Below are 26,517 nucleotides of genomic sequence, written 5' to 3'. Positions count from 1 at the left end.
GGGGCCCCGCGGGCGGGGCGATCGCGCCGCGGCGGGCGGCCCCTCCCACGTGCGGCGGCGCGAGCACACATCCCGCACGTAGCCGGCGCGTTAATCAGCGCGGGGCCATCTGCCGCCCTCCTGCCGGGGCGGGGGCTGCTCGCGCCCTTCCCGCCCGCCCCGGGCCGCTCCCGCACACTGCCGGGGCGCCGCCGGCGGCAGCAGCAGCAGCTCGGGGCTTCGGCAGCACCGCCGCTCCCGCAGCGCCGGGCCGCGGTGCGTAGCCGAACCCGCAGCGGCGAAAGTTTTGCCTCGCCTCGCCTGGCCTCGCCTGGCGTCGCGCCGCGGCGGAGCCCCTGCCCGGCTCGGCCTGGAGCGGACGGCGGCCCCGCGGGCATCGCTTCCCAGCGCGGGCGCCGGCGGAGCAGCGGCGCGCCCGTCCCCGCCGCGCCATGCCGCTGGGGCACATCATGAGGCTGGACCTGGAGAGAATCGCCCTGGAGTACGTCGTTCCCTGCTTGCACGACATCGGCTTCTGCTACCTGGACAACTTCTTGGGGGAGGTGGTGGGGGACTGCGTGCTGGAGCGGGTGAAGCGGATGCACCGCGACGGGGAACTGGCCGACGGGCAGCTGGCCGGCCCCAGCCGCGGCGTCGCCAAGCGGCACCTCCGCGGTGACCAGATCAAGTGGATCGGAGGCACGGAGGAGGGCTGCGAGGCCATCAACTTTCTCCTCACGCTGATAGACCGGCTGGTGATGTACTGCGGGAGCCGGCTCGGCAAGTACTACGTGAAAGAGCGATCCAAGGTAAGGGTCCGCGGGGCCCCGACCTGCTGTCCGCCCGCGGCACCGGCTCCCAGCCGGCCCGACCCGCCTCGCAGCTGCCGCCGGGACCGGCCCGCAACTTTCCGCGGGCGCCGGCCCGTGGCGCGTCCGCGCTGTCGGGGGTGCCGGCGGGTGCCCGTGGCTCGGGCAGTCCCCGGGGCCGTCCCCGGGGGGCGGAGGCGCCGTGCCTGCCTGCGGGGCTCCCGTGACCGCAGCCGCTCTCCAGCCCTCGCCGCCGCCTGCGGGGTCCCGCTGGAAGCGGGGCCGCCCCCTGCGGGTCCCTCGCCCCGCCGGTGCCAGCAGCGCTCCGGGCCGGCTCCTCGCCGCTCCCTCGCTGCGTTTTCGCCGGGATTTTCGGCTGCCGGACCCCGGCCCGTCCCTTGCCTTTGCACCTGTGTGACACCGGCCGTCCCTTCTGCAGGCAGCTCCTGGCCGTGGGCTGGAGCGGGCTGCACCCCGCGTCTGTCTGTGCTCACGCCAGGTGCGGACAGGGTGGGACAGTGCGGGGCGTGCCCCACCGAAAACGTCTGACCGTGACTGCTTTCCGCGGGGGAGCAAGCTCTCCGTTCTCTCCCTGCGAACGAACGGACCCGGCTCTGATCCGATTGTTTGGATGTTTCGCCCATGTATTATCCTGAATAGTTTCGCGGTTCCAACTCTTGTCGCCGTTCTACAGCTGAAGAGATTATCGTTACTGAATTGAGTACGCACAGAATACGGGATGTTTAGTGGTTTGAACATAGCAAACTTTTGTTTTAAAGAGATAAGTTGTTTTTTTCTAGGCTTTCTCAGAAATGGAGGCGACACTTGTATTATTAGTTTCTTTGCCAATGAAGTTTATTTGAACTTGCAATGATATTAGTGTGGGATAACTTGTCTTTCCTTACCTGTTTTGCTACGGCTAAATGAACTAGCTTGGAACGAAGTTTACTTTGTCGTCCTGAATGCTTATTTCTTTATTTCTGACTTGACATAGTACATTTTCAAAAGGTCCACTGCTTTTAGAGTACGCCAGAAACAAAAACAATGAAACTTTTAAAAATGACGATAGGGAGAAATTAGGCATTTCTCTAGATCCTAACTTGCACTGGACTAAGGGCATGTGTGAATGGTACTGCGATTCTGCCCTGAAAATGAAGAAAAAAGTACAGTGATGTTCACCAGTGACTTGGGAACACACTGAAACCTGTGCATACACCCCCACACATTTAGACACAGTAGTGGGAACAATAAAGGCTCCTTACTCTTTGCTCCATTGAATTACTGATCATCAATTCAGTTAAAGCTTGGGTAGGGATGTTTTAAAATGTGGGTAGGTTGGATTGTACTTATTCCTGTTGAGACCCTTGTATGAGGAGGCATAAATAACCATCCTGCCTTGGCACACCTTAAAGGTCATCCCCATCCTTTCTCTGGGTGATTTCTGTTTACCTGTTTACTGCTGAAAGCGCGTTTGTGGCCAAGGGGGTGTGTGCAGGGGTGGATATTGTGCGTGTGTGTGTTTGGGGAGTTGCTTATAAGTTGGATTGGAGTGAAAAGGAGGCTGTCCAGCCTTTTTACAAGGTATTTGTAAAACAAATCAGCTGAATGAATGAAGGACGTTGGTGCTGGCTGGGAAGAAACATATTTTGGGCAGTAACTTTGGGTTGTAGAGATGACTTTAAAACGGAGTTTTGGTGTTTTTGAAGGCATTCTTGTACAAATAGTAATTAAAAAATAGAACAGAACTTGTTTTATAAATAGGCAGCAAGCTATTTACAATGAATAAAGACTTCTGGCTCTTGTGCTTTAATGTGAAAGTTGTCAGACTCCAAACAGCACATGGAAGTGCTGCACAACAGTCTGGGACTGAAAGGAACTCAATATCTCAATATTGTTTATAAAACCAAATGCAGAGAAATTTTCATCAGATGTTAATGGTAACCAATCCTCTTGTTACAATAAGAAGTACCGTGGGTATGTGAGGCCCTGGAATAGCAGCTGCTGTCTGCAACTGAGATGTGGGATGCCTTCAGCAGGAAGATTAGTCCTGTGACTAACAACTGATTACTACAGTGCATGCAGGTTCCCACGTAGGTTGAAGACATTTCTCTTCCACCATAAAATCTTCTCATTCTGCTTTTCATCTGAAGTCTTATGAATGCATACACACAAATCTCAAATTTAAATCCAGTATTTTTATCTGACAGATTATGCATGTAAATGCCCAAAAAACTTTCACAGCTTAACATTTGTGGGGATGCGGGATGTTCATGGGCAACTGGACCAGAACATCTCTGTGGGACATGTGCTGTTGTAATTTATTGTTTTGGGATATAGATATTACTCAAAACTAAGAGTTCAGAACAATTTGTTTAAAATGTAAGCATTTAGGTACACGTTAACTCAATTTGTCACGAAAATGTACTTATGTTGTATTAGCCCATCATTATTTAAAGGTTTATTCTTTTAATAAGTAGTATGACTTTAGTCTTCAGCTTAAGTGTTGGAAGAAGGCAAAAGATTTGCCTGGTAAATGAACTTATGTCAGTTCAGTGTGAAGTGCTTAATATTTTTGTAGCTACACAAACATAAGTCCTGAACAACTTTTGTCAAATAATTGAAATTTTCCTTTTTGCTAAATGAGAGAAACAAGTCAGTTGGGATTGTGCTGTTGCCAAATTAATTTCAAGAGCATTTCAAGAGAGTTAAGATCGCATCAAAGAGAATGAACAGAAGTAAAATTTTCAAGGGTGCTGGATATTCATAGGAGCTGCTGGCTGACATTTGAGGGCTGATCATGAAATGTAACCTGCCATCTTTGCAGACCAGTCATACAAATATATCTTTGGTGTAAGCTGTATTTTAAAATACTGGCTGGTTAAATGATCAAAGCATGGTTAAAGGTTGATGGACGCAATACACTGCTTGTTGGCTTTTGTATTCTCATCCGCTAGTCTCCATTGTCTAGTAAGATAATAGAATGGTTCCCCTTTTCTAGTAGGTGAATGACTAAGGACATCACTCTGAAGCATAATTGACCCAAGTTCAGTCTTCTCCTCAGAGTGAGAAGATTGATGTCCTTGTGCAGAGAGATGTTCTGGCCTGAGGACAGAAGTCACTCTGTTTTTGAGGACCTGTCACTACCCTGCTGGAGCTTTCCTTGGTGGAGAAGTGGGGGTGGGTGTTTCAGGTCAGCAGCAAAGCTGCAGCTTGCTCTGTGAGGCCAGTCACCCAGAGTGCCCTCTGGATCAGGTGGTGCTCCAGGGACTGCAGGTGGAAGGGTGATGTGCTGCAGCTTCTGGCTCCCCAGATCCCAAAGTTCCATCTTGGGGTTTACTGGCATTTGCAGGGGCTTGAGGGGGGTGCCCTGTAGGAAAACACTGTACTATAAATTTCTCCTTCAAGACTTGAGAAATGTTTTGGTCATGGGTGGAGTGTCTTTGGAGGTTTTTTGGGTGTTTTTTTAAGAGACTCTGCGGGGCCTGGGGGAATTTGGAAGTCCCTGATGTGAGGAGGCAGGGGACAGAGTATGGCAGGAACCAGGCGGGCTGGCTGGTGGGTGGAAGTGTTAAAGCTGTGTTTGCAGTGGGGTGCCTGCATAGTTCATCTGCTGCTATGAGGCTGATGCCCTTGTCTCATTTTACCTCTGCTGGAGAGGGGCAGCTGTCCCCGTGGCTGGGCAGGTCCCAGGGCAATGCCAGCAGTGCCTGCTGCCCTGGGTACCCCAGCTGAGTCAGCTCTTGACGTGCTGCCAGCGCTGCCTGGGTCCTCACGCTGAGGGGTGGAAGGTACTTTGAACTGGTGTGGCTGCACTCTCAGTGGACTCTGCACCTCCTGCTCTGAGTCACAGATACCCTCTTGGGTACCACCAAGGGCTGAAATCCATGTCAGGGCTGCCTCTGGGGACTTTGAGCCCATCTTGCACCTGCTAGACACCAGTGAGTCCTGCTGGTTTGAAAATAAAACAAGAATTTGTAATCTTAGTAGTTGCTCTGTGCTGAAGGAAGCCTGTGACTGATGTTTTCAGCTCAGAACAGAAGTGCTCACATTATGTCAAGTGTATGGCCTAAAGTTAAAAACTAAAAAAGTGTTTTGAATGTAAGATTAGTTAATTTAGAAGTCCCTATGGGATGTGAACCTTCTCAAAAACTTGCTTCCTCTGCTTGTTGGCATTGCACCACCCTGGTGGACCCTCTCTAATGGTCACAGGAGAAGTAGGTCTTTTGGTAGCAGCTCATAGCTAGTGAGTGTTTGCTGGAAACCAGAGTGGGTTCTTGTGCCTGTCAAATGATGGGGTGGTCCTAGGTAGGTTTTGAAATATGGTCTGCCTAGCAGGTTGTTACCAAGATTTCTGTTCCTGAAGATTGAAGAAATGGATGAGATGTTACAGCAGTAGTTTTATAAAGTCCCTTATAACTCAGGTAAGGAGGTGAGGTATTTTTGCATTTATATATGAAAAAAGAAAAGTGCTGTTCTATAACATTCAAATTCTATCCTTTGCAATTAAAACACAGTGAAATGCTGAGTTTTCTGACTTGAGGTACTGATTTGAAGAATGAGATAACAGAGAACTCTAGCTATAGTAGGCTGAAGAGCAGTACTGCCCCTTGAGATATACTGGCTTATTGTACTTACAAAGTATTTTTGATACTTGGGTAGCATTGTGCCTTACAGTTAGTTTACAACGGGAGGTCTGATGAGTACCACCATCCAGAAGAAATATGCATAATTTCTTTCTTCTAATCAAATGCGCATGTTCTGCCATAATGCACAAGTTCAAATCTGTTCTTCTGGCCAGCTGCCGGCAGAGTCCAGAGCCACTGGAACTGTAAATACAACAGACAAGTCATTTTATGATATGAAACTGAAGAATTCAGCATTGGCACAGATCCTAGTGTGGTTGCTTTGGCTCAGTGTCAAAGCTGATGTTTATATCTCTGTTTGTCAAGCAAGATTAGTTAGCCTGGTTAATTATACACAGGAATGTATAATTTTTACTTGACAATCAGATGAGTATAAACTTGGGCATATTAACACTTGTTTTTGTTCTTCATCAAATTATTCTCAATGACTTTTGAAACTTTCAAAAGAACTACTTCTCTGAAAGAGGCACTTGGAGAATCTTTTCGATAAATTCTTCTTTCAGCAGGGACAGGGTATTGGAGAAATAGATCAATATTTCACAGACAGTAATGGACATGTCTGCAAGTGGGTTCAGAAGCATGAGAAGCCTCTAGGGAATGGTGTTTGAGTTAATACTCAGGTGTTGAAGTTGCAAGCAGCTTGAATTCAGCAGCTGTTTTGTATCCTCAGTCTTAAAAACCTGACTGTAGTGCACTGGCAAACTTATTTTATGGTAGGCAGTGGCAAAAATCTGCTGCCTTCAGTTGTGTTACACCAGGCCCTTTGGCTGCCAAGTGGCTTCTCTTGGTCCTCCTTTCCCCCTCTTGCCAGGGAAGTCTGTATCCACCCAGTGACCTTTATCACACTGTGCCAGGAGCCTGTCCATGAGCTCTACAGCCATAGTCCCAGAGAAAGGCAGAAGGTGGTTAATCCTAAGAATGAAGGGAAATGTCAGTGCTCTCAGGCAATGTAAAGATATGAATGGTCTGTTTATCCTGAGTTTTGCATGTGTTTGTGGCATCAGGGCAATTTTTTTTGTTGTTGTCTGTAGTTTTACAGTCCAGCAGTTCTTAGTGAGTCTTGATAGACTCTGGTAATTACACGGTGGTGGCAAAGCAGTGAAGTTTTCCACAGTCTCTCATACATTGGTCATGCATTTTCTGCAGTAACTTATTCATTGCTGTGCCTGCTCTGGTAGCAGTTCTTGCTGCTATCATGTCAGCTCTTAGTGCCAGGGACTTGCAGAGGTTGCCTTACTGGTGTGCTGGCCAGAGCTTGATCACTGGCAAGCCCTAAACAGGTATGTGCTACTCAGTTTGCTTTTGTGTGAGGACCCATTGCTCACTGAATGCTGGTGTGACTGTAATACAGGGCATCAAGGCCTCTGTGTATGGGAGTGTTTGTCCTTTGTACCCACGGGGATGTGTGTGTGGCATCACAAGGTGCAGTATCCTTGGGAAAGCCACTGGGGAAATGACAAGATTCAGAGTTCAGCACCTTGCCCTGCTGAGCTTGCATTTTGGGAGGGAGGAGAGCTGGCCATGGAATCACAGAATCAATTAGTTTGGAAAAGACCTCTGAGAGCATTGAGTCCACACTGTGACTGAACACCACCATGTCAACTAGACCATGGCACTAAGTGCCACATGCAGTCACCTCCAGGGACAGTGACTCCACCACATCCCTGGGCAGCCCATTCCAAATCTAATCACCCTTTCTGCAAAGAACTTCTTCCTAATGATCATTGCTATTAATATTTGTGTGCCTTTTCCCAAGGTAATTGTTAATGAATAATTCAGTCCATTTCATACAGTTCATTGCTAATAGCAGTATATGTTAAAATGGACATTGATTCTTACAACACTGATGCAGTGCAGGAAGTATGCAGTAAAAGTGGCCTGTTAGTTTGCATTAAAGATTCCAGCTGTGTTAATCCCAATGCCTTTATCTGATTTCACAGTAAACTCTTCTTTCTCTGACTTTCAAATTTATCTGGATGGTGGGTCAATGTAATTCAGTCTTTTCTTGCATGTTGCTTCCTGGCAAATTTGCTTGATTTATTACATGGAAGTATTCTCTTCCATATTGCAGAAATATTCTTTTTAATTCTTTTTCCTGAGGTGGTGGTGGAACAGTACTGCAAGTGCTTCCTATTTGTGTGTGGAAGGGATGAGAGAGGGAGGAGGTAGAACCACAATGATCCAAGCGTGTATGCATTTTTAATTAGATGAATTTTTGATGTTTCCTGAACAAACTCAATACACTTGGAAGAGATCAATACTTTTATCAAATGTTTCAAGATCACTTACTAAGACAAGGTACTTTCTTCTTTTTTTGTTTTTTTGAGGTATTCACTTTTTTCTGCTCCTCTTGCATTTGGACTGAGTTTTCCCATTGTGTAGCAGGCTGGGGGCAGGTGGTCCCTTGGCAGCAGCAGGCCCCATAGCACTCACCCGTCTTGCAGTGGATGGCTTGAGAGAAGGGGGAGGTTAGGAAGGAAAGCCTAGGAGAGGTGTTACCTGTTTTACCTCCATGAAGGAGGATGTGTGCATACCAGCTTGAGGGAATTTAAAGCACTGGGTTGGATTTGTCATGACTGTAATCCTTCTGTCACAAAGCTGGAGACTGAAACAACATTGGTAGAAAGCTGCCAACAACACACCTCCCTAAGCTTCTGTGAAAAGGCTTTATTGGTAAGGTTTATTAGTAGAGGAGTTCTTGGGAAGAGGTGTTTTGGAAACTGCCTCTGGTACCTGTGCCTATGGCTGATGGCTGCTGTGGTGGGCTCCAGGGTGAATAACTGATGCAGTGGTGCAGAACTTGGTGGGGCTTGACAGAAGATTTTGACGGATGCATAACACCATGTAACAATTTGGTTTAGACCTGTTACTGCTTTGAAAAGATGTTACAGAGTTGGTCAGAAAAGCAAGAAGGTCTCTCAGTTCAGTCAGTGACATGAAGTAAGATCTTGAAGGAGGTTCATGCCAACTAAATCATCTATTTCCCACTGTTTAAACTGCTCACGGGCACATCATCCCATCAGCACACCACTTGTGATCGTTCCTGTGAAGGATTTGGAGAGAGCTGTAAGCTCTGTTCCCCTCCATCACTCACACATGTGCATCTAGCATCTCTCAGTGACAGAAAGGAGCTTTTTCCCCTACAGTCATTTTTCTCTTGACATTGTGCTTTGATAAGATTAGTAGGTGAATAAAATTAGTGCCAACATGCCAAGCACTTAGTAGAAAGCAGTTGATTAAACAACCTACTTGTTGCTCTGATTTTTCACAAATAAAGTAATCAAAGAGATTTTTGCTGACCATAGTGGTTCCTTGGAGGCTTACTAAATGTTCATGTTTAGCCACCCAGATAAAAATGAGTAGTCTAAATGGCAGGAGTACAGCACAGCACTCTATCTGCACTGACTGGAAACAGCACAGTTTGTCCAAAGCTTTGCAGTTGGAAATGGCAGAGTAGCCATATCTTTTGCCAAACATCAGGAAATTGCATCCTGCTTTGTAGCAAAAAAGATACCCATTTTGAGTCTTGTGTCTATCTAGTTCATGTGAATCCTTTGGTCAAAATAAATAGTCTATTTTCTGTACTTTCTTTCTGGACCTGAAAATCCAAACAAGATATATGTCTGCATTTTTCCTGTCTGTAAGTCATAATATGATTAATCATTGCTTATGTGTTCTTGCACTGTAATTTTTTATACAAAGTGATAAGACAAATGTTTTTAAAGCTCTGGCTCCAGTTCAGCAATTCACTTAACTACTTTTTCTTAAAGGCAGTTTCAGATCAATGGGACTTCAAGTGCATATTCTGGTGCTTGTCAGACTATGCTAGAATATGTTTAGAAAACTGTAGGAAAAGTTGTGTATCTTGTGCCATCCCCGGTGTTTGTATAAATATTTTTGTTACATTTGAAATGCGGGTAATCTTTAATATGCTCTCCTGGGAGGCAGCAAGGATCCTCACGTGATGATATAGATAGTAATGATTTTTATCTGACCTTTGCAGCTGACTGTCTTATGGTAAACTTGTCCTAATACCGTTAACAGTAGCACTCATTCCAGTAGTGCATGCAAAGAGATAGGCAGTGTGTGGTGAGGAATGCCCTATGGAATGGGAAAAGCCTGAGTGTAAGAACAGTGGGCTTTGTGCTGGTGGAGATTGGCATGGAGCTTCCTGACTGCCTTGGAACTCCAGGGAGTGAAGAAAGCTTCTTGCATAGCCATCCACACTGGAAAAAGGAAAAGCTTCACCATAAATGCTATAACATGTCCTGCTGTTAACACATAAAAGCCATACAAGTAGATGTGCACAAACAGGAGAGAGTCCCCCAGAATATATTGATAACTCTGTTCTTGACAATATTCACTAATGTTTCCGCCTCAGTAAGTTAACTCACCCTCTGTCATCTGCTGTATGGAGCATGTGCATGGTGTCTCTGAAGCAGCCCAACAGGAAGAGTCACTGCCTGGTTCACTGTTTTACACACTTCCTCCTCATGAAGGAGCAGTGAGAGGACTTGTGAACTCTGGTCCTCATTGCCAGATTTGGTGTAATTCAACATTTCATGATGGTCAAACACGAAGTCTCAAAGTTGTGCATTTTACCAAGATATTTGATTGCATAACTTGATGTTTAACTGGTGATGTAAAGGCTCAGTGCAGTCTCACATTTGCACTGATAATTTCTTGGCAAGAGTAAAAATGTAGTTGACATGGTTTTTTTGTTTGTTTCTTTACACTTGGATGTCTGTAACTGAAACAAATATTTTTTTCTTTGCTGGCACTTGGTTAAAAGCATGTTTCACTATTTACCATCTGTAGAAGCTACTGCTGCTAGTTATAAGCTGTATTGGTACAATGTTTTGGCTGCAGTTAGAAAAGGCTCTAGCTGTGCCAATGCTGACCAGAGCTACAGGCAGACACAGTACCTGCTTGACCCTCACACTGAAAAGGGCATATGTAACCCTAGAGCTCTGCCTTCCCCTCCAGTATCTGTCCTGCCTTCCCCCTCTGTGCTTCCCACCACAGAGGTGTATTTGTAGCCCATATCTCTAGCAAAGCCAACTGCAGGGTCCCCACCAGATGGGTTCTTACCCCTGCTCTTAGCACAGCCTGTCATGCCTATGCAGCCACAATCTCCATCTCCATCCCAGGGCAGAGACAGGGATGAGGGCTGCCTCTCTGGCTGCCCAGGCAGCTCTACCCTGGGAGAGCAGCCTCTGCCCAGCCTCCAGCTTGGCTCAGCCTTGCCTTCCCCTGGGGTGGCTCTGAGTATGTACTGCTCTTGTCACACTGGCTGCCACAAGAAAGATTATAGAGAGGAAGAGGAATAAGGAGGGGAGTAAGCCAGAAAGAACGCTCCAGGCTTTCTGCATCCTCAGGAAACATCCTGAAGTCACACCAGAGAGTCTGCCTCCCTTGCTCAACAGTTGCAGTGCTTCCTGCAGAAACTGCCTTAGATGCCACAGAACATTATTGCTCTGAGACTCAGTCCTGAGCTCGGCCTTGAGAAATCTCCCAAGGGCTGCTGCTTCAGTGAGTTGTGGTGGTGGGAGTGACTGGGTAAGGTTCCAGAGGGGGCTGCAGCAAAGCAGAGCAGCAGGTGCGAGCAGGCTGAAACCTGCCAGGCATGGATGTGTCCCTGTGCAGGGCCACTGCCCCAGCAGGAGAGTTGAAGCCTGTGTCAGTGGCCACAACAGAGCTGGCCTTTAGCTTGGTCTCTTCTGTCAGGTGGTGGCAGCATAAATCCACGGGAGACACTTGACCAGTGGACAGAGGGAAGTGGGAATTCAGCAGTCCGTGTTCAAATCCAAAATCTAATGTTGTCCATGTTGCTAATGAGCAGACTTCCTTGTTCAGGAGATGAGAGCTTTTGTGGATATCTCTGAGACATGCAGATGTAAGGCTGGCAGTCAGTTTGTGGTGTGTGCATGTCTGTCTGTGCGTGCTTGCTTTGCTCAGAGTTGCTGAGTGTCTGTCCACACGTACCTTAGTGGTGTAAGTACCAGCTGTGTACGTGGTGGAGAGAAAAGGCACTAAAACACTTAAGAAGATTTATTTGGTTTTTTTACCAATGGGTTTTATTGCCTAGCTTTAGAACAGGTGCACAGTTTGATTATTACAAATTTCCCTTGAATCTGAATATCTTGTTTCCCTTCCTGCATGGAAGGGTGGTGTGCCACTGAATACACATATATCCACTTTAACTGAGAGATTACACTGCTGTAAAGTGCACCTGTAGACAGAGCAGTACAACTTTATGTGCAGGCAAAGCTTTAGAGGTAAAGACCATGTTATTGAACCATAGTAGAGATTGTTTCTGATGGTAATTTGTTATAGATAATTTTAATGGGTTTTACACTTAATTATTCATTCAAAATCTTATGCAGGATACTGTTATCTAGGCAAGTCCTCTGTAAAGGTATGGGTGAGCAAAAGATGTGTGGGTAGTGAGTGAGATGGCTTCCTTCCAAAATTAACATAGGAGATAACTGGTCTCATCAATTAGCATTAATTTGGTTTTACTGCTGTGATAACAAGCACTTAAGAACGTTGATCTCTCTGTTTATGCAGCACAGCGATTGTTAGCAGCCTCAGGAGCCCAGATGGCTCTGACAGGGAGGACCCTTGAGGCGTATTTGGGGTACCTGCCAAGTGTGGTGGTGCTTCTCTGAACCCTGCGTTCCTCTCTGGCAGTGAAGGGTGTTTTTCACTGAGCCAGAGGGGCAAAGGAAAACATCTCCCCCAGTGTGGTGCTGCCTCTGCTGTGGTGGGATCGTGTGGGGTCACAAGAGGCACCCTGGGTGGGGCCTCAGGACTGTTGTTGGCAGCTGGGGCCTCCTGTCCCCTTGGCACACCAAGGTGGTGGCTCATCACCTCTGCCTGCCAGCCTGTCCAGGGCTGCCCTGATGAGCTCACGGGAAGGGTTTCAAGTGCTGCATACCAAATGTGAGCTGATAAAAGTCTTGTGGGCTCTGCTGCTCACTTGCCCTGGGCCCACAGGCTAAAAATAAATGGGTAATAAAAAGAAAAGGATGTTGGCAGCTCAGGCAGCTCCAACAGCAGCAAAAGTTTGGCTATGTTGTGGCTGTCTTTCCTGACCTTTATTAGTGCAACCACAAGAGCATCAAAATATGCAGTTATTTAAATGTTGCAAATAAAAAAGTGGTGTAATCCTCTGAGTGACTAGTAGCAGAACTGAAAAGGTCTGACTTGCTGATGAAGGATGAAAGGCTGGAATATTTCAGGAACTGTGAGGTTATCTTCCTACCCCACAGATGAGGAGTGTTCCACCCTCAGAGGATGTGTGTGCTGGTTACCAGGCTTTTATTCCCTGCTGAGAAACTGAACATACAGGGACAGTCCTTACAGATTTCCTTAATGAGCTTGCACTTATTTATGAATTTGCCTTTCTGCGGGGGTGGTGCTTGTCACCACGTCCCCCAGGGCTCATTACAGGGGATGCTTTCTCCATCTGCATCAATTGCTTGGGATGCTTTCTCATTAGTGCAGCTTGGCCAGGTTTGGTTCTTTGGGGAGAGGAGGGGACTGAAAGAGTTTTCTGGGTGATGAAAGAGGGCTTCAGCAAAAGGCAAAAATAATCCTAAATGTAATTAGGCATCATTTTTTTTTTTTGAAGTATGGGAGATAAGCCTCTGTGTCTGTGTTCGCAGCGCAGGAGGGAGGGACAGCCCAGTAAGAACGAGAGGCGAGAAGCGCCTGTGCGCCGCTGCCTGTGTGGGTTCCCCGTGTGTGAGGCGCTCTCTGGAGCGGAGTTTGCCTCGCTGTGTGCCGCTGCCTGTGTGGGTTTCCCGTTGTTCCCCCAGGCCGTGTGTGAGGCGCTCTCGGGAGCGGAGTTTGCCTCGCTGGCCGTGGCCTCACGCTCCGCACGTAGCACTGTCGCTAAGCCATCACCCCGCTGGCCCCCAGCCAGCGCTCCCCGGCGCAGGGCGGGCGGTCTCTCTAAACTCAACAGCCTTTATTGATACATCCACGCACTGCGCATGTTTACAGCTGCTAATTGGAGAATTAATCTGAATATCCTTGACTGAACTAATTCACTGGCAATAGCCTTTCAAGTTCGAGGTCCTGCCGTGCTGGTGTGCCCGCTCTGCACAGCGCTGAGCGCCTCTGGAGCGGCGCTGTCGCCGTGTGCGTGCGAGGCACAGCGAGCGGTGACAGCACCGACCAAAGCGTGGTTTTAGGTCAGAGCAGGATGTAAAATAAGAATCTTGTCTGATTCTGTGTTTGCAGAAGACGAGAGAAGCACTTGAAGTAGTGGAGAAAAGTGTTAATTGGCATGCACATAGGCTTATTTAGATTTTTTAAGCATACAAGAAAGGAGGCTAATTGTTTTAATTACTACAACAGGCAAAGATGCTCGTTGCAAGGACAGTTGTGCTCCTATGGCAGTTTCAGATTTGTTTCCTTTACTTTCAGTGTTCTGTTTTCTCCTTGCTGTGACCAGAGGCTGAATACAGATAATTTGGATGGTGGTCTGAAAGCAGTGTTAGTTTCCTTGGCTTTTTAAAAAATGTGAGCCATGTAGACAGTATTCAGTGGTAAATGAATGCCTGGAACTCTCTTGCCCTTGGAAACCTGGAGAACTACTTCCATGGTCAGATCCTTTCAGAGTTTCTGAATTGTCCCTTGACTTTAGGATCCTGTAGGATCCCAGGAGGTATCCAGCAGTGGGAACAGCTCAGCAGAGTTGCTGCTGTATCCAAAGGCTGGTTCCCAAATGCTCTCTGCTCTCTCGACACTTGCAGGTGGCTGCTGCCCACATGAGGCACGGCTGTTTCCTGCCTTCCCATTTCACAGTGGCACTGCTCTGGCAGCCAGCTTGAACTTGAAGGGCATTCAGATTTATTTCTAAGTGTGTGTTCTGTTAAGGAAAAAAAAAAAAAGTAGTCACAGGCTGAAACAGTCCTTCATATTAATGGGCTATGAAAAACTAAGTTTTGTTGCCAATCATAAGGAAAGCTTCTTAAGCGCCATCACGGATTCATTTAACAGGGAGCTCATTTTTAAAGCAGCATCAATCTGTGATCTGTTTTCCTTACAGACACCTTCCATAAGATTTGAGAGCTTATTAGAGGCTCCTTGAGCTACGACTAGATAACATGCCAATCACCAACAGCTGTGTGGCATGGAGGTAATCCATGAACAGAGCTTTCATGGGTAGTTCTTTTTTTCTACCCTTAGTTCTTAAGAGAAATTTAACAAGAGGGGACAGTTTTCCATCATACAGTAATCAGAATATTATCAGGTAATAAAAGACTTCTGGTTGGTAAGCAAAAATAAATCAGTGTCTTAGCATCTTCTTCCTGCAGATGAGAGAATAGTCTTTCCCACAATTCCCATCCTCAGGTTGTTTCTCAAAAAATTCTTTTAAAAAGTCCTTTTATGTACCTGTAAGCAACAAGCAAGCTGTGGTGCTTTCAAAAGACTAAAAAAATAAGAAAGGAGAGATGAGGTTTCAGCTCCTGGAGGATCTGAATCTAATGATCAGGCTTGCATGTAAGCAAGAAGCAAGTACCAGACCACCTGGTGAAAGTGCTGTCCATGGAAAAAGGATTTTTTTACACAGTTACAAGTAATAGTTTGATTGAAGACTGGTAACCAAGTTATGGTGAGGAAATGAGGGACCAGTTTCTCATGCAATATGAGAAAAATGCTACTGAAGCCCATTTCATGTGTTGCTTGATTGAAATTAGCAGACTTTTACTCCCTCTTGGAACTGGTGATTCCCTTTCCAACAGGCATTCAGCTAATGTTTCTGATTTGTTGGTGTTTCAACATAATTTTTTCCCCTCTGTTCCTTCCCATCTCTATAGAGTATAAAGTTAGATCAATGTTCCCAGTTCATACTTCAGTATAGTAGTTGAATATTTTAACTTTCATAAACTCAAATAAACTAATATTTAATAATGTTCATGAATATTTTATACTTAACCATTATAAGCTGTGCAGCACAAAACACTTAGGTGCAATTGGGTGCAAAAGGAAATTACTTAATACCCCATAGTGTTTATATGTCAGTCAAGCCTCAACTGAGAATCTCCTGCCTTTGATCATGAAATGTCAGACTACTCCTGTTGTTTTAATGTAGAGCATGCTGGGTGCTTTTCCCTTTCTGGACGTAAAGACTGTGCACATCTATGAACTAGAATCAGGTTGAGCACAATACACATTCAAAACTAAGACAATCAGGTGAATCCTGGTAGTCCTAATACCCTAGAGGACTGATCAAAAGTGATTTTTGTTTGCCCTCAAGTTCAGACCTGAGAACCACATATTGGGCTGAAATTTGGGACCTTCTGACCTGGTGTCTCCACTGCTTCCTATTAAGCACTGTTCGTTTCCAGCTACAAACATCTTCTAGCAGAGATATTTTCTGAAATATCAGAAAATAGTTCCATGTATCAGGCTGCTCTAGCATTGCTTATTTTGTAAATCATGTCTCACAGCATGATCCTGGCCATCAGCTAAGAGAATTTGTTTTTCTGCTTGCTAGAAGCACTGGGAGGTAGGGAAAAATCCTCTCAATGGAACAGTTGTTTTTTATCTGCCTTCAAACTTTACTAGTGTCTTGCAGTTTGACTTGCAGATTTCTCTGGCTGACTTGAGTGTAATACTTAGGCTGAATGATAGATAACTTATTTCTGCAAGCTTCTGTGCAGTGTGGAATTTACTGACGATTCATGGGTCCTTCCTAAAGCTGGTAATTGCTGCTTGTTTAACTTGTGGTTGATTTGCACCCTCTTGGGAAAGCTAACATCCCTGAAAATGACAGGGCAGAAGCTTTAGTTTTGATGATTCGCTTTTCATTTTCCAAGTTTTGTAGGTTTAATTTATGACTGTTGACTAGACTACCAGAGCATTGGTCTTCATGGGGTGGTGTGTGTGACTCCAAAGGCATGCATCTGGGTATGAGTTTTTAACTATTCAGCTGTAATGTAAGACAAACTCTTCTTTTTTAAGTTAAAAAAGGGGAGTGTTGCAGAAATTTTCTGAGTGCTTACACTGGGAAGTTAAGCCAACCAGCAGCCATTGCAATAGATTGTATTGGAAAAGAAGAAATGTTAGGTACATTCCTGCTCATCACTGCGTGCTATAGTAAATTTGATTGGTTTAGGTTTGAAGATCGTTAATGAAGAGAGGAGTTGCTTCCAAAAATGGAGTGTGCTCTTCTGGACACAATAGCCAAAAGTGTAGGAAACATTTTTAACTAACACTCCATGTGCACACCTGGTAAATGGTTTGATTATTGTTATCGAGCCTCTGGCTTTTGTAGCTGGACTGTGCACTAATCTGACAGATACCAGTGTTCACAAATTACCTAAATTAAGTCTGGGTCACGCATCTCATCTCCTGTTTCTTGTTTGCTTTAAATGATTCCAAAAGTACTGCTAACAGCTGGAATCCCTGCTGAGGCCAGCTTGATCTGCTCTGGAGCTGCTCCAGCCATTGCTCTGATAAAGCTTCATATCATTTCAACAGTCTCTAGGAGGACCAGAATGATTTCCCTTCATTGTTTAAGGTTTCATTCAAATATTCGCTGTGCCAGGAAAAAGGATATTTCACTTCTGCTTTTCTTCTTTTGCTACTGCTACTAGAAACTTTTTTCTCTTTGCTTTTCTGAAAGTTAAGCTATAGTGTGGCCCATGCTTTAGGATTCTGTGGGAATTGTTCCACTTAATCTCCAGGGATGGAGTGTTGCAGTTGCAAAAGGTGCACACTGTAAATAAATAAATTATGCATCAATGCTGGAGACAAAGCACATGTTCTAAGAGAACATATTATGTGGGGGAGGCCAGGGGAAACTCTGGCCTTTTGCCTAGATTTCCATAGTAAATAAAGCACCTAAATCCCTTTCAGGGTCTGCAGTTCAGTAGCTTTTTGTTTGTGGCGTTAAAAACAGTAGTAATATTGGACTAATTTTTAGGCAGTTCAGTAATCTTGGAGTAATGTCTACTCTCCAAAGAGAGACTTAAGGCCACCATAATTTTGTGTTGTACATTGACTTAAAATGAGGTACTGTTGGCCAGTGAGGTTGCATTCCTGTCATGCATCATCCCCTGGTGTGGTGAGCAGGGCTGTGCTGAGCTGGCACTGCAGGTGACCATGCCCCTGTGCCACATCCAGCTCCAGCACTGCCCTCCTCCCTGCCCCTCTCCTTGGTGCTCTTAGCTCTCACGGTGGGTTGGGTTTACAGGGAAAGGTTTTGGTAGCTGAGAGCCCATCAGGGTTTTTTTGTGAGAAGGTGCCAGAAGCTTCTGTGTCTGACAGAGCCAATGCCAGCTGGCTACAAGGTGGACCCACTGCTGGCCTAGTAGAGAACTTGGGAGTGAAGTTGAGCTTGGGAGGAAGGGAGGGATGGGGGGAAGGTGTCTTAAGGTTTGGTTTTATTTCTCACTATCTTACTCTGATTTGATTGGCAATAAATTAAATTAGTTTCCCCAGCCTGCAACAGGTACTGGTGGGTGATCTCTTCCTAGCCTTATGAACCCTTTTATTACACTTTCCCCTGCTCAGTTGAGGAGTGGAGTGATTGAGGGGCTTCAGGGGCACCAGGGTCATGCTTCCCAGTGTGTGAAGATCCTGTTTTACACAAGGTTGCTATTTTAATTGTTAGACCTGATGCAGCTCACGGCATGTGGGATGGGTGAAGGTGCCCCTGCATGAGGTGCTGTGCTAGTAACTGGGATGGGGAATGCACAAGCTGGGTTATCCCCTCCAGTGAGGGCCCAGCTTCCTCAGACCATTATTAGATTGCAGATACAGCTGACTTGTGGTTTCCACCAGACTTATGCCCTTAACATGTTTCGAGCACTGAGCTGTAGACCAGCCCTTACTGCTGTTATCAGGCTGATAGTGAAATGTAGTGCAGCTCTGGAGCCATTTGTTACAGCAGAATGACAACAGAGCAGACAGGATCTACAGCAAGGCATCTACCTGACTGCTAGGTGTATGGAAGAGGGCTTATTACTTGGAATTAAAAGTATTTGCTTTTGTTTAGCATAATGTCCTGACCCTGCAGGCCACTAGTCTGTCGGCACCTTTGGCCTGAGGTGTGGAGAGCGGGCCCTGGGGCCTTACTGCTGCCTGCAGGTGCTCTTCTAGTGCTTGTTGTGTGGAGGAAAGTTAATTCATACGTGGCTGACTCCTGTGGATAGGTTTTGTTCTTGGTAGCAGAGGTTTTGAGGATCCACTGTGCTGGCTGGCAGTAGCTTCTGTGCTGGTGTTTGTTGGCACAGTGAAATTTCCTTGTTGATGAAACCAGCATGTGCTGTACGGTACCTGGTCATGTCCCATGAGAACAGCATGCCTTTCACATGTGCTTGGAAGAAGAAAACAGGAATTCTGGGGTTCCTAGATAAAAATTTCTTAGAAAAGCCTATACTGTCAATCTCCAACTATTGATTACATTATAAATTGTGCATATCAGATCATTGGAGCAGGTCATGCAAAAGGTGTACAATCATATCCTCATTCTGTGGCACAGGCGTGTAAAATACTGTTATATGTGAAGTTAGGGTTTTATTGTCTGAAAGGATGGAAAAGTAGGTGGGTAAAAAACTGATTGGATGACTGGATTGAAGGGTCGTGGTCCATCAGACCTCCAATAGCTGGAGGCTGCTACGAAATGGGGCACCACAAGGATCTGTCATGGGACCTGTTGTGTTAAACACACATCTTTATTTATCAGTAACCTGAAACAGATGGCAGAGTGCGCTCTTCAGCTGTGCAGAAGACACCAAACTGAGAGGGACCAGTTGATGCCCTTGGGGGCAAGGCTGCCACTCAAAGGAAACCAGATAGGCTGGGGAGACAGGCCATCAGGAGTCTTATGAAATTAAATGTGGGCAAATCTGACTCCTGCCCTGGGAAGGAGGAGCCCCTTGCAGAGGTACAGGCTGGGGGCTGCCAGAAGCTCTGCTCCCCAGGGGAACCTGGGAACCCCCAGCCCATCCTGGTGGACAGTGAGCTGAACTTTAGCATGTGGTGTGCTCCATGCACAAGTTGTTTATGGTAGCACCGCACACAGATTGAGGAGTGATAATTGCAGAACCCACATCTGAACACTATCTGCAGTTTTCCAGCTGAACTTAGTCCATCATTTCCCATTACTCTTGCTGCTAATTACTGGCAAGCAATCTGGAGATGTCAGAGAGTAGGAACAAGACCTCTATTGCAACAGCTTTAGGGGTGATCAGTATCACTGCCAAGTAGCCCCAATAGTGATGAGTGACTGAGACACTGAGTGAAAGATCTAGTACCCTACCAGCAGTCTCACCTGATCTTGCCTGCATTCTGCCTAGGCTGCTAATTAAGTCAACCAAGTTTAATATGTTTTTACTGTAAAAACCTTTTAAGACCTGTTGATTGCCGTGTGGTTTGGAGTAATTCATATTAGGCTTATCTTATCATTCAAGACGAAATTTAAACCATGAATTAAGTGATTGTATCAGCAAGTCTGAAGATGATCAAAGAGAGAAATGCTCTGAAAGCTATTTGGTTAGTTTGGCTCAGTCCATGAAAGCAAACATGCACTGCCCTGTGCAAACACAGCACAAAGGAGCTGCAGCTTTTTGCACACTTTGCTCTATGGAGTTTTACCAACACCTCCTGGGGACCACTCACTTTGAGTTGCACACGGGGGTGTACATGACAATGACTGGAAGATATGAATAGAGGAGGATGGTGGTAGTAAAGCACGACATCCTGGGATGCTTTCTACTTTCATTATGACTGGAAAATCTGCTTTGCAATGACTGCTTATCTGTAGAAACCCAAGCAAATTTCAGCTGAAACTGCCTCAAAGTCACGTAGCTTATAACAAGCTTGTACCATGCATACTAGTGCTCTAGTTTCACTTTTTTTCCCTTTTATTTTAGTGTATATGTTGTGAATTATAAGGGTATTTATTTTCCAGTTTTGAATTTCACACTGGCTGAGCTGTCCTGTGAAAAATACTTGTGCAAAAATACCTTCAGGTGATGTCTGCTCTAGGTTTTGGATTGATAATCTGAAAAGTAGTGAGCCAAACTGGTGGTGGGAGGATGCTTAGCAAATTAAAACTCAAGGTTGTTATCTTGTAGAATTAATTATTTTACAATCTGTATGTTTCAGGCTATGGTTGCTTGCTATCCTGGAAATGGAACTGGGTACGTTCGTCACGTGGACAATCCAAATGGTGACGGGCGCTGCATCACCTGTATTTATTACCTGAACAAGAACTGGGACTCCAAGGTGAGTAAGCCATGGGGTTGAGACACAACAGGAAGAAAAAGCTACTTCAGAAGCAGAGCTCTGGAGCTGTCTGTTGTTTCTGTGAACTCTGATGAACTTCTGAGCCGCTGGTCCATTCTTCATCTCTTCTTCTTTTTTTTTTTTTTCTGTCTGTTTTTGGCAATGCTTTGGAAGTAAGGATGTGAACCGCTTCCTTATCGTCCTCTCTCTCATTCTGCACACATACTGTTGCTATAGGATAAAGCTGTAAGCACTGGCCTGTATGCTCTTAACACTTTGTTTAGAGGAAGCAGCAGAAAAAGAAAATCAATTCACTACAGAATAAGTGGATTGTGGGAGCAGAGTAAAATGACAGCCCAAATTTGTGACTTTATCATTCTTGATACTTCAGGCTAACCTGCAGAAGATATTCAGGCAGTTCCCTTTTCTTATTTATGAAGCAGTGGGGCTTAGGAAGAGGAACAAACATGGTTTGATTCCACCAGTGGGTCTCTTGACTGGATAGAACTCTTGTTCCTGCCTATATTACTATAAAGCAGTTAAGTCACCCCTGAATGGGCCATACTATTAAATTAGAAACAAAAGAGGAGTTTGTAAAATTGCAGAATGTCTCTTTTCAAGTCTGTTTTCTGTTGTAATGCCCCACAAATGTTCATGAGGGTTATCACTTGAAAATTGTGCAATGTTGTTTGCTTCTCTAACCTCTTTTTAAGCCAATATGCTCTTTAAGAACAGGTAAATACTATGAACCCTAATAAGCGAGTTCAGATACAGAGACAATGTGATTGAAAAATGCAGTGTTGCAGAAAAGCACATCTTGTTACAGAGAGTATGACAGTGAAACATCTCAATGTAATACAATGAAGGAGGAGATGTGGGAGGAAATGCAAATATCCAGTTTATTTTGTGCATTGCACCCTTACCCAAATAGTGGGGAGGCACCCAAGTGAGCACCAAGAAAAGCTAACTGAAATTCAGGGCACTGATGGAGTTTATTATGTAGATGTGGTGGTGATTTTATGTAAGTGTATGCTGGAGGACATGCTATATAAGAGTATAATAGTACTGGGCTTTGAAAAGAGCCATATGCTTTAAACCTGGCTTAGCAGTTTCTCACTGAGGTCTGCATGTGACGTGGAGGTACCACGTCAGGTTGGTGCTGCACTGCACTCTGTGATGCAGCATTAAAGTCTCCAAAGAGCACTCTAACAGCAGCAGGATGAGGCAGGGTTCATCTTCATCTTTTGAAGTTTCTGGAGTGTGTGCAGATCACCAGACCTTTTTCCTGAAAATCGTGGCACGTGGAAAGACAGGAATTGTATGGTAGAGAAACGAGGCTGTGTTATGAGTAGGGAAAATGGTGGCTGGGATCTATAATGCATTTGAGAAGTTTTACAAATCTAACAATAAAACAGACTTCACTCTTCCTGAGGTGTAGAATTTAACTCCTAAGTGATCAGGCACGTTGTCTGAAATACTGTGAGCAGTATCTAAGAAGAGTTGAGCAGAGAGCATGATCTCAGACTGGTCAGGTAGAGCAGCTTGTGGTATTCACTGGTTCTAGAAATGTGACTGGAAGCTCAGAAGTTTCCCAGTGTTTGCTGCAGGGCTAGTGTTACCTTTATCTTGGTTCATTTGCTTTAGACAGAAGCTTAAGCTGAAACATTACAGACTGGTAAAACAAAGTGGCCAAGAGACACAGTAAGGTTTTCCAGTGTTGTCACGTAGGTGTCACATTTATCATTAGATGTTTATTCCCCATTTGTTAGGTGTGGAGGAGAGAGAAATAAGTTATTTTTCATGTGAATGTGTGGCTGTTTATATGTGCAAAAAACCAATCTTTCCTTTTCTTTCAGCTGCATGGTGGAATTCTTCGAATATTCCCGGAAGGAAAGTCCTATGTAGCAGATGTTGAGCCGATTTTTGACCGATTACTTTTTTTTTGGTCAGATCGAAGGAACCCACATGAAGTCCAGCCTTCTTATGCAACCAGGTAAGTAGCATATTTAATATTGGTTTTTGGCTAGGAAAAACCCCAGAGCATCTCTTCTACCAGTATTTTAATCCAAAATTATGGCCATCATGTTTAAATACATGTGCATAAAAAATAGACAGATGTTGAGTGAATTTCCTGGTTTTGAGTCATTGGGAATTCTCTCATTAAGTAAGGAGGAGCAAGCTCGAATGATACATTTCCTCATGTGTTGGAAAAAAAGGCCCTTAACCATTAACAGGAGAAATCTTCCAAGCTGGGCATAGCTATTTAGCTGGGAGGTGCTGGGTTATTCTTTTGCCCTTGTAGCACTATAGGGATTGTTGGGGCTACCATCTGTCAGCAGCCTGTGAAAAGCTGATGTGACGCAGGGCAGCCCCCAAGCTGCCTACAGGCCTCTCAGAACAGAAAAACATGCAAAGGTCTGGAAGCTACTTTTGCCCTCTGTTACCAGGGGCCGTGCTCTCTTTTGTGCCTCCAGCAGAAATTCTCACCTATATTTCTATCTGACTTGTTAAAATATGCACTAAAATGCTGTCTGTGTTTGACTCTAAAGATGTGTCACTTTCATTCTACTTTTTTAGTCTACTAATCCAGTTTTGTTTTTGCTTTCTCCATGAGCATAAAAGTGCAGTGCTGTATTTTAATATCAAAAGTGGAAAGACATGCAAGATTTCTTTCTTTTATAGATATGCCATGACCGTGTGGTATTTTGATGCCGAAGAAAGAGCAGAAGCCAAAAAGAAGTTCAGGAACTTAACTGGTATGATTTTTTTATAAATGTTCACTAGAAAGAATTTAATGCATTTTGGTATTTCCAGAGTCAGAGATAGACCAGAAGTGGTTCTGTAGCTACAAGCATATGTCATGCATATTTAGGAAGCTTTTTCTCCTGTTATTGCTAGTCAGTTATTTTATGCAGGTGGAGAAGTTGTGACAGGAGATCAGGCCTGGCCCTAGAATCCCTGATGAACAAAATGGGGAGAATGGGAGAGACAGTTTCTGATTTGTGTCCCAAATGACTGACATTTTTTTCCTACCCTAGGTGGCTACTCCAACCACAGGGAGTCAGCTCTTCTTTTGTTATTTGGGAGGTATATTTTGCCTCCTCCAAACCCTGTTTAGTACTCTGTTTGGACTTTGACAGACAGTTTAATAATTGTGTTCTCTAAATGTTCTGAATGAATAGGGTCTCCTGTATTAGTGAAGGGCAGAAGCCCACAAAGGGGTGACCCAGCTTTCTAAAGGCTGCCACCCTGCACTGCTGCAGTAATGGCATTTGAGTCACAGACTGAGTTGTCCAGGTGTGTTCCAACACCCTACCTCTGACCATGATCTAAGGGTTGCTGTTCAGAGCAGTTTAAGATCTGGTCTTCAGGGGCTGCCTCCTCAAAAAACAGTGTGGAGAGCACTTGTCCTTTTAAAAATATGTGCAGCTGGGCAAAGTTGTAATTAGTCAAATGATTTTCAGAAGAGACTGTTGTCATCTCTCTAGCTTGTATGGAAAGCAAATACTGCTTTCACCCTTAAAGAGGATCATGAAAAAGGGGCCAAGAGGCTGTGGGGGAAAAGTATTACTGATCTAGGGTCTCCGAGTTTATTGGGTTACTTAAATATTGCATGCATAATCTTCAATTTGAACAGGAAAAATGTATAAGATCTTTGTGTGACTGTCCTTGTTAACATGCTGTGGTATCATGTAGCAGTTCAATCCACATAGTGGATTCATGGCATGATTCTGAAATGTGAAGTATTGTCCATTGAAAATAAATCAGTTTTTTTCTGTTTCTGAGTTTTCAGATGAATACAGTCAGAACCCCCTGGTTTAACCACTTCTTGTCTTTTTTTTCTTTTTGATGTAGATGCGAGGAAGAGAGAAGCACCTCTTAATGAAGACTAATCAACTGCTCATGAACTCTTTGTGAGGAAATAAGATCCCAAAGATGACTTCCATTTCCAGCAAATAAGGGCAAAACATTTTTATGCACAAGTATGCACCGGTGGTGTCTAGCACGTGCATCTTATGCTGATGGTACTTAAGGCAGCCTCCTGTCATGCTGCATCTGGTAGAAGAAAGACTTGTTTGCTCTTTGCTTTTTGCTGGAAAAAATAACCAGGGTTAAAAAAAAAAAAGAGTATGTGATACTCAAGCCTAGTGGTAGTGGCTCAGCCAATTGGCTTTTGATCACTCTTGTAACTAAGATAATGGTCATTGGAACTAGTGGTAAAAAACTGAGTCTTATTTGCACTTTATGGGGAAAAAAGTTCTAGTTAAATGGGAAGAAGCCTTGCAAGTTTAAAATCAGTTGGCAGACTGCTGACAGGCACAGAGAGATATTTGACAGGAGAAATTAAATTGGATGTTTGTAGAGCATTTTACAGTCTGTCCCAAATGGACCTGTTGATGTATTGTTCATCATTTTGCTGTGCAGAACATTGGTTCAGCTCTTCAGAAACATGATTTCCCAGATGTTTGTCTACACAGTTGTTGCATTTTCTGGATTTTGTTTGCTCTTCAAGAGGCACATTCTAGCTCTGTAGCTGTACTGCCCTTTCTGTCCCAGGACAGAGGGGAAAGTAGTTATGCATCTGTTCACACTTCATAAAACCATTATTTTTTCTGTTTTGCGCAGGATGGGTTGTATGTGTTCTATTTTCACAGTTTGGTAAAGCAGCTGTTTTCTCCCAAAAATCTGGTAAACTTGAAAGGCTTATGGCACACAATGCATTGGCCCTTAAGACCAGTGATATGTAAAGAAGTATTTGCTTTGTGACTTCTCCATCTGCTGTGTTCTGTGTGACATAGATATGAATCTGAAAGGGAAAGATATGTCTGGCAGTCTGACAAATATATGATAAATAATGGGTAACTTAGACCTGGTTTTTACGCTACATATTCTTAGTGAACACACTTGTTTAATTTTGCATGCATATGTAATTTGAATGAAACTGCAATTCTGTTTCAATTGATCTGTGATGGCAGGTAACTACTGCTGCTGTGCCCAGGCTGTGAGATCAGAGTTATTCAATGGCAAAGCACACATTTTTTCCCTCCATTATTTTTTTAAACTTATTAGACTCAGTGAGTAACTGGTCTACTGTCTAAACTTCTACAACCAGCACTTACTATGCAGTTCAGAATAGCTCTTAATGAAGCTGGGATCTGGCAGTGGATGTATTTATCACTCACACTAATTGTTCTCAGCCTAATACACTCACTTGCATTCATTTTTATCTCGTGCTGTCAGTGTGTATGTCAGACCCTATTAAATGTTCCAAATAGATGCCCCCTTCAGTGTCCCATATTTTCCTGTGCCACCTGCCCATGCTGGGGAAGGTGGTGTGTCTGAACCTCTGGCCCCTGCATGGCTTCCCCACACTCTGCTGCATTGTTGTGCTGTGATGGGCTGCACTTGAGCTAGGGAATGGAAAAGTTGTGTGCAATGGCAGTTATTAAATGTCAGTGACAGGTAACAGCTGCATAGGACAGAAGTAACTTTTATGACTTAAAAAATGATAATAGAAAATGGAGTATTTTTTAAAGCTGTTTTGTGTCTTAAAGAAAAGCTGAGCATCCTTCAGCCTGCCCATGAATGCTGAATGTAAATACAGCAGTGCTAATTCTCTCTGGCTTCTCCCAGAGATCCAGCTAAGGTTGTATAGGCCTGAGCACTGTGCACCCCAAAAGAGGAGTATGAGGGAACATGTGTGACTAATATCTTTACCACTAGAAAACGACGAAGAACATGATAAATGTTCTTTAATGTTAAGAAAAACATTATTCTACTACAGTTGATTCTAAGTAATACCAGAGACTTGAAGGAAACTTAGCGATAACTTG

The 26,517-nt window shown here is 44.6% G+C and overlaps 1 protein-coding gene across 1 annotated transcript; it reads left to right on the top strand.

Annotated features, from left to right (window-relative positions):
- The first annotated feature begins 431 nt into the window (after nt 1-431).
- EGLN3 (egl-9 family hypoxia inducible factor 3) lies at nt 432-24,809 on the top strand. The gene is made up of 5 exons (XM_054275654.1): nt 432-788; nt 20,564-20,683; nt 22,540-22,676; nt 23,366-23,439; nt 24,539-24,809. Exons 1-5 carry the CDS (start codon nt 432-434, stop codon nt 24,574-24,576), a joined length of 726 nt encoding a protein of 241 aa, XP_054131629.1. The 3' UTR covers nt 24,577-24,809.
- The last annotated feature ends 1,708 nt before the right edge of the window (nt 24,810-26,517 follow it).

Source organism: Melozone crissalis, unplaced genomic scaffold (genome assembly GCF_028551555.1).
Source record: "Melozone crissalis strain CALT ecotype California unplaced genomic scaffold, PUWL_Pcris_2 ptg000018l_1, whole genome shotgun sequence".
Taxonomy (NCBI): Eukaryota; Metazoa; Chordata; class Aves; order Passeriformes; family Passerellidae; genus Melozone; species Melozone crissalis.
This window is presented reverse-complemented; position numbering and strand designations above follow the sequence as displayed.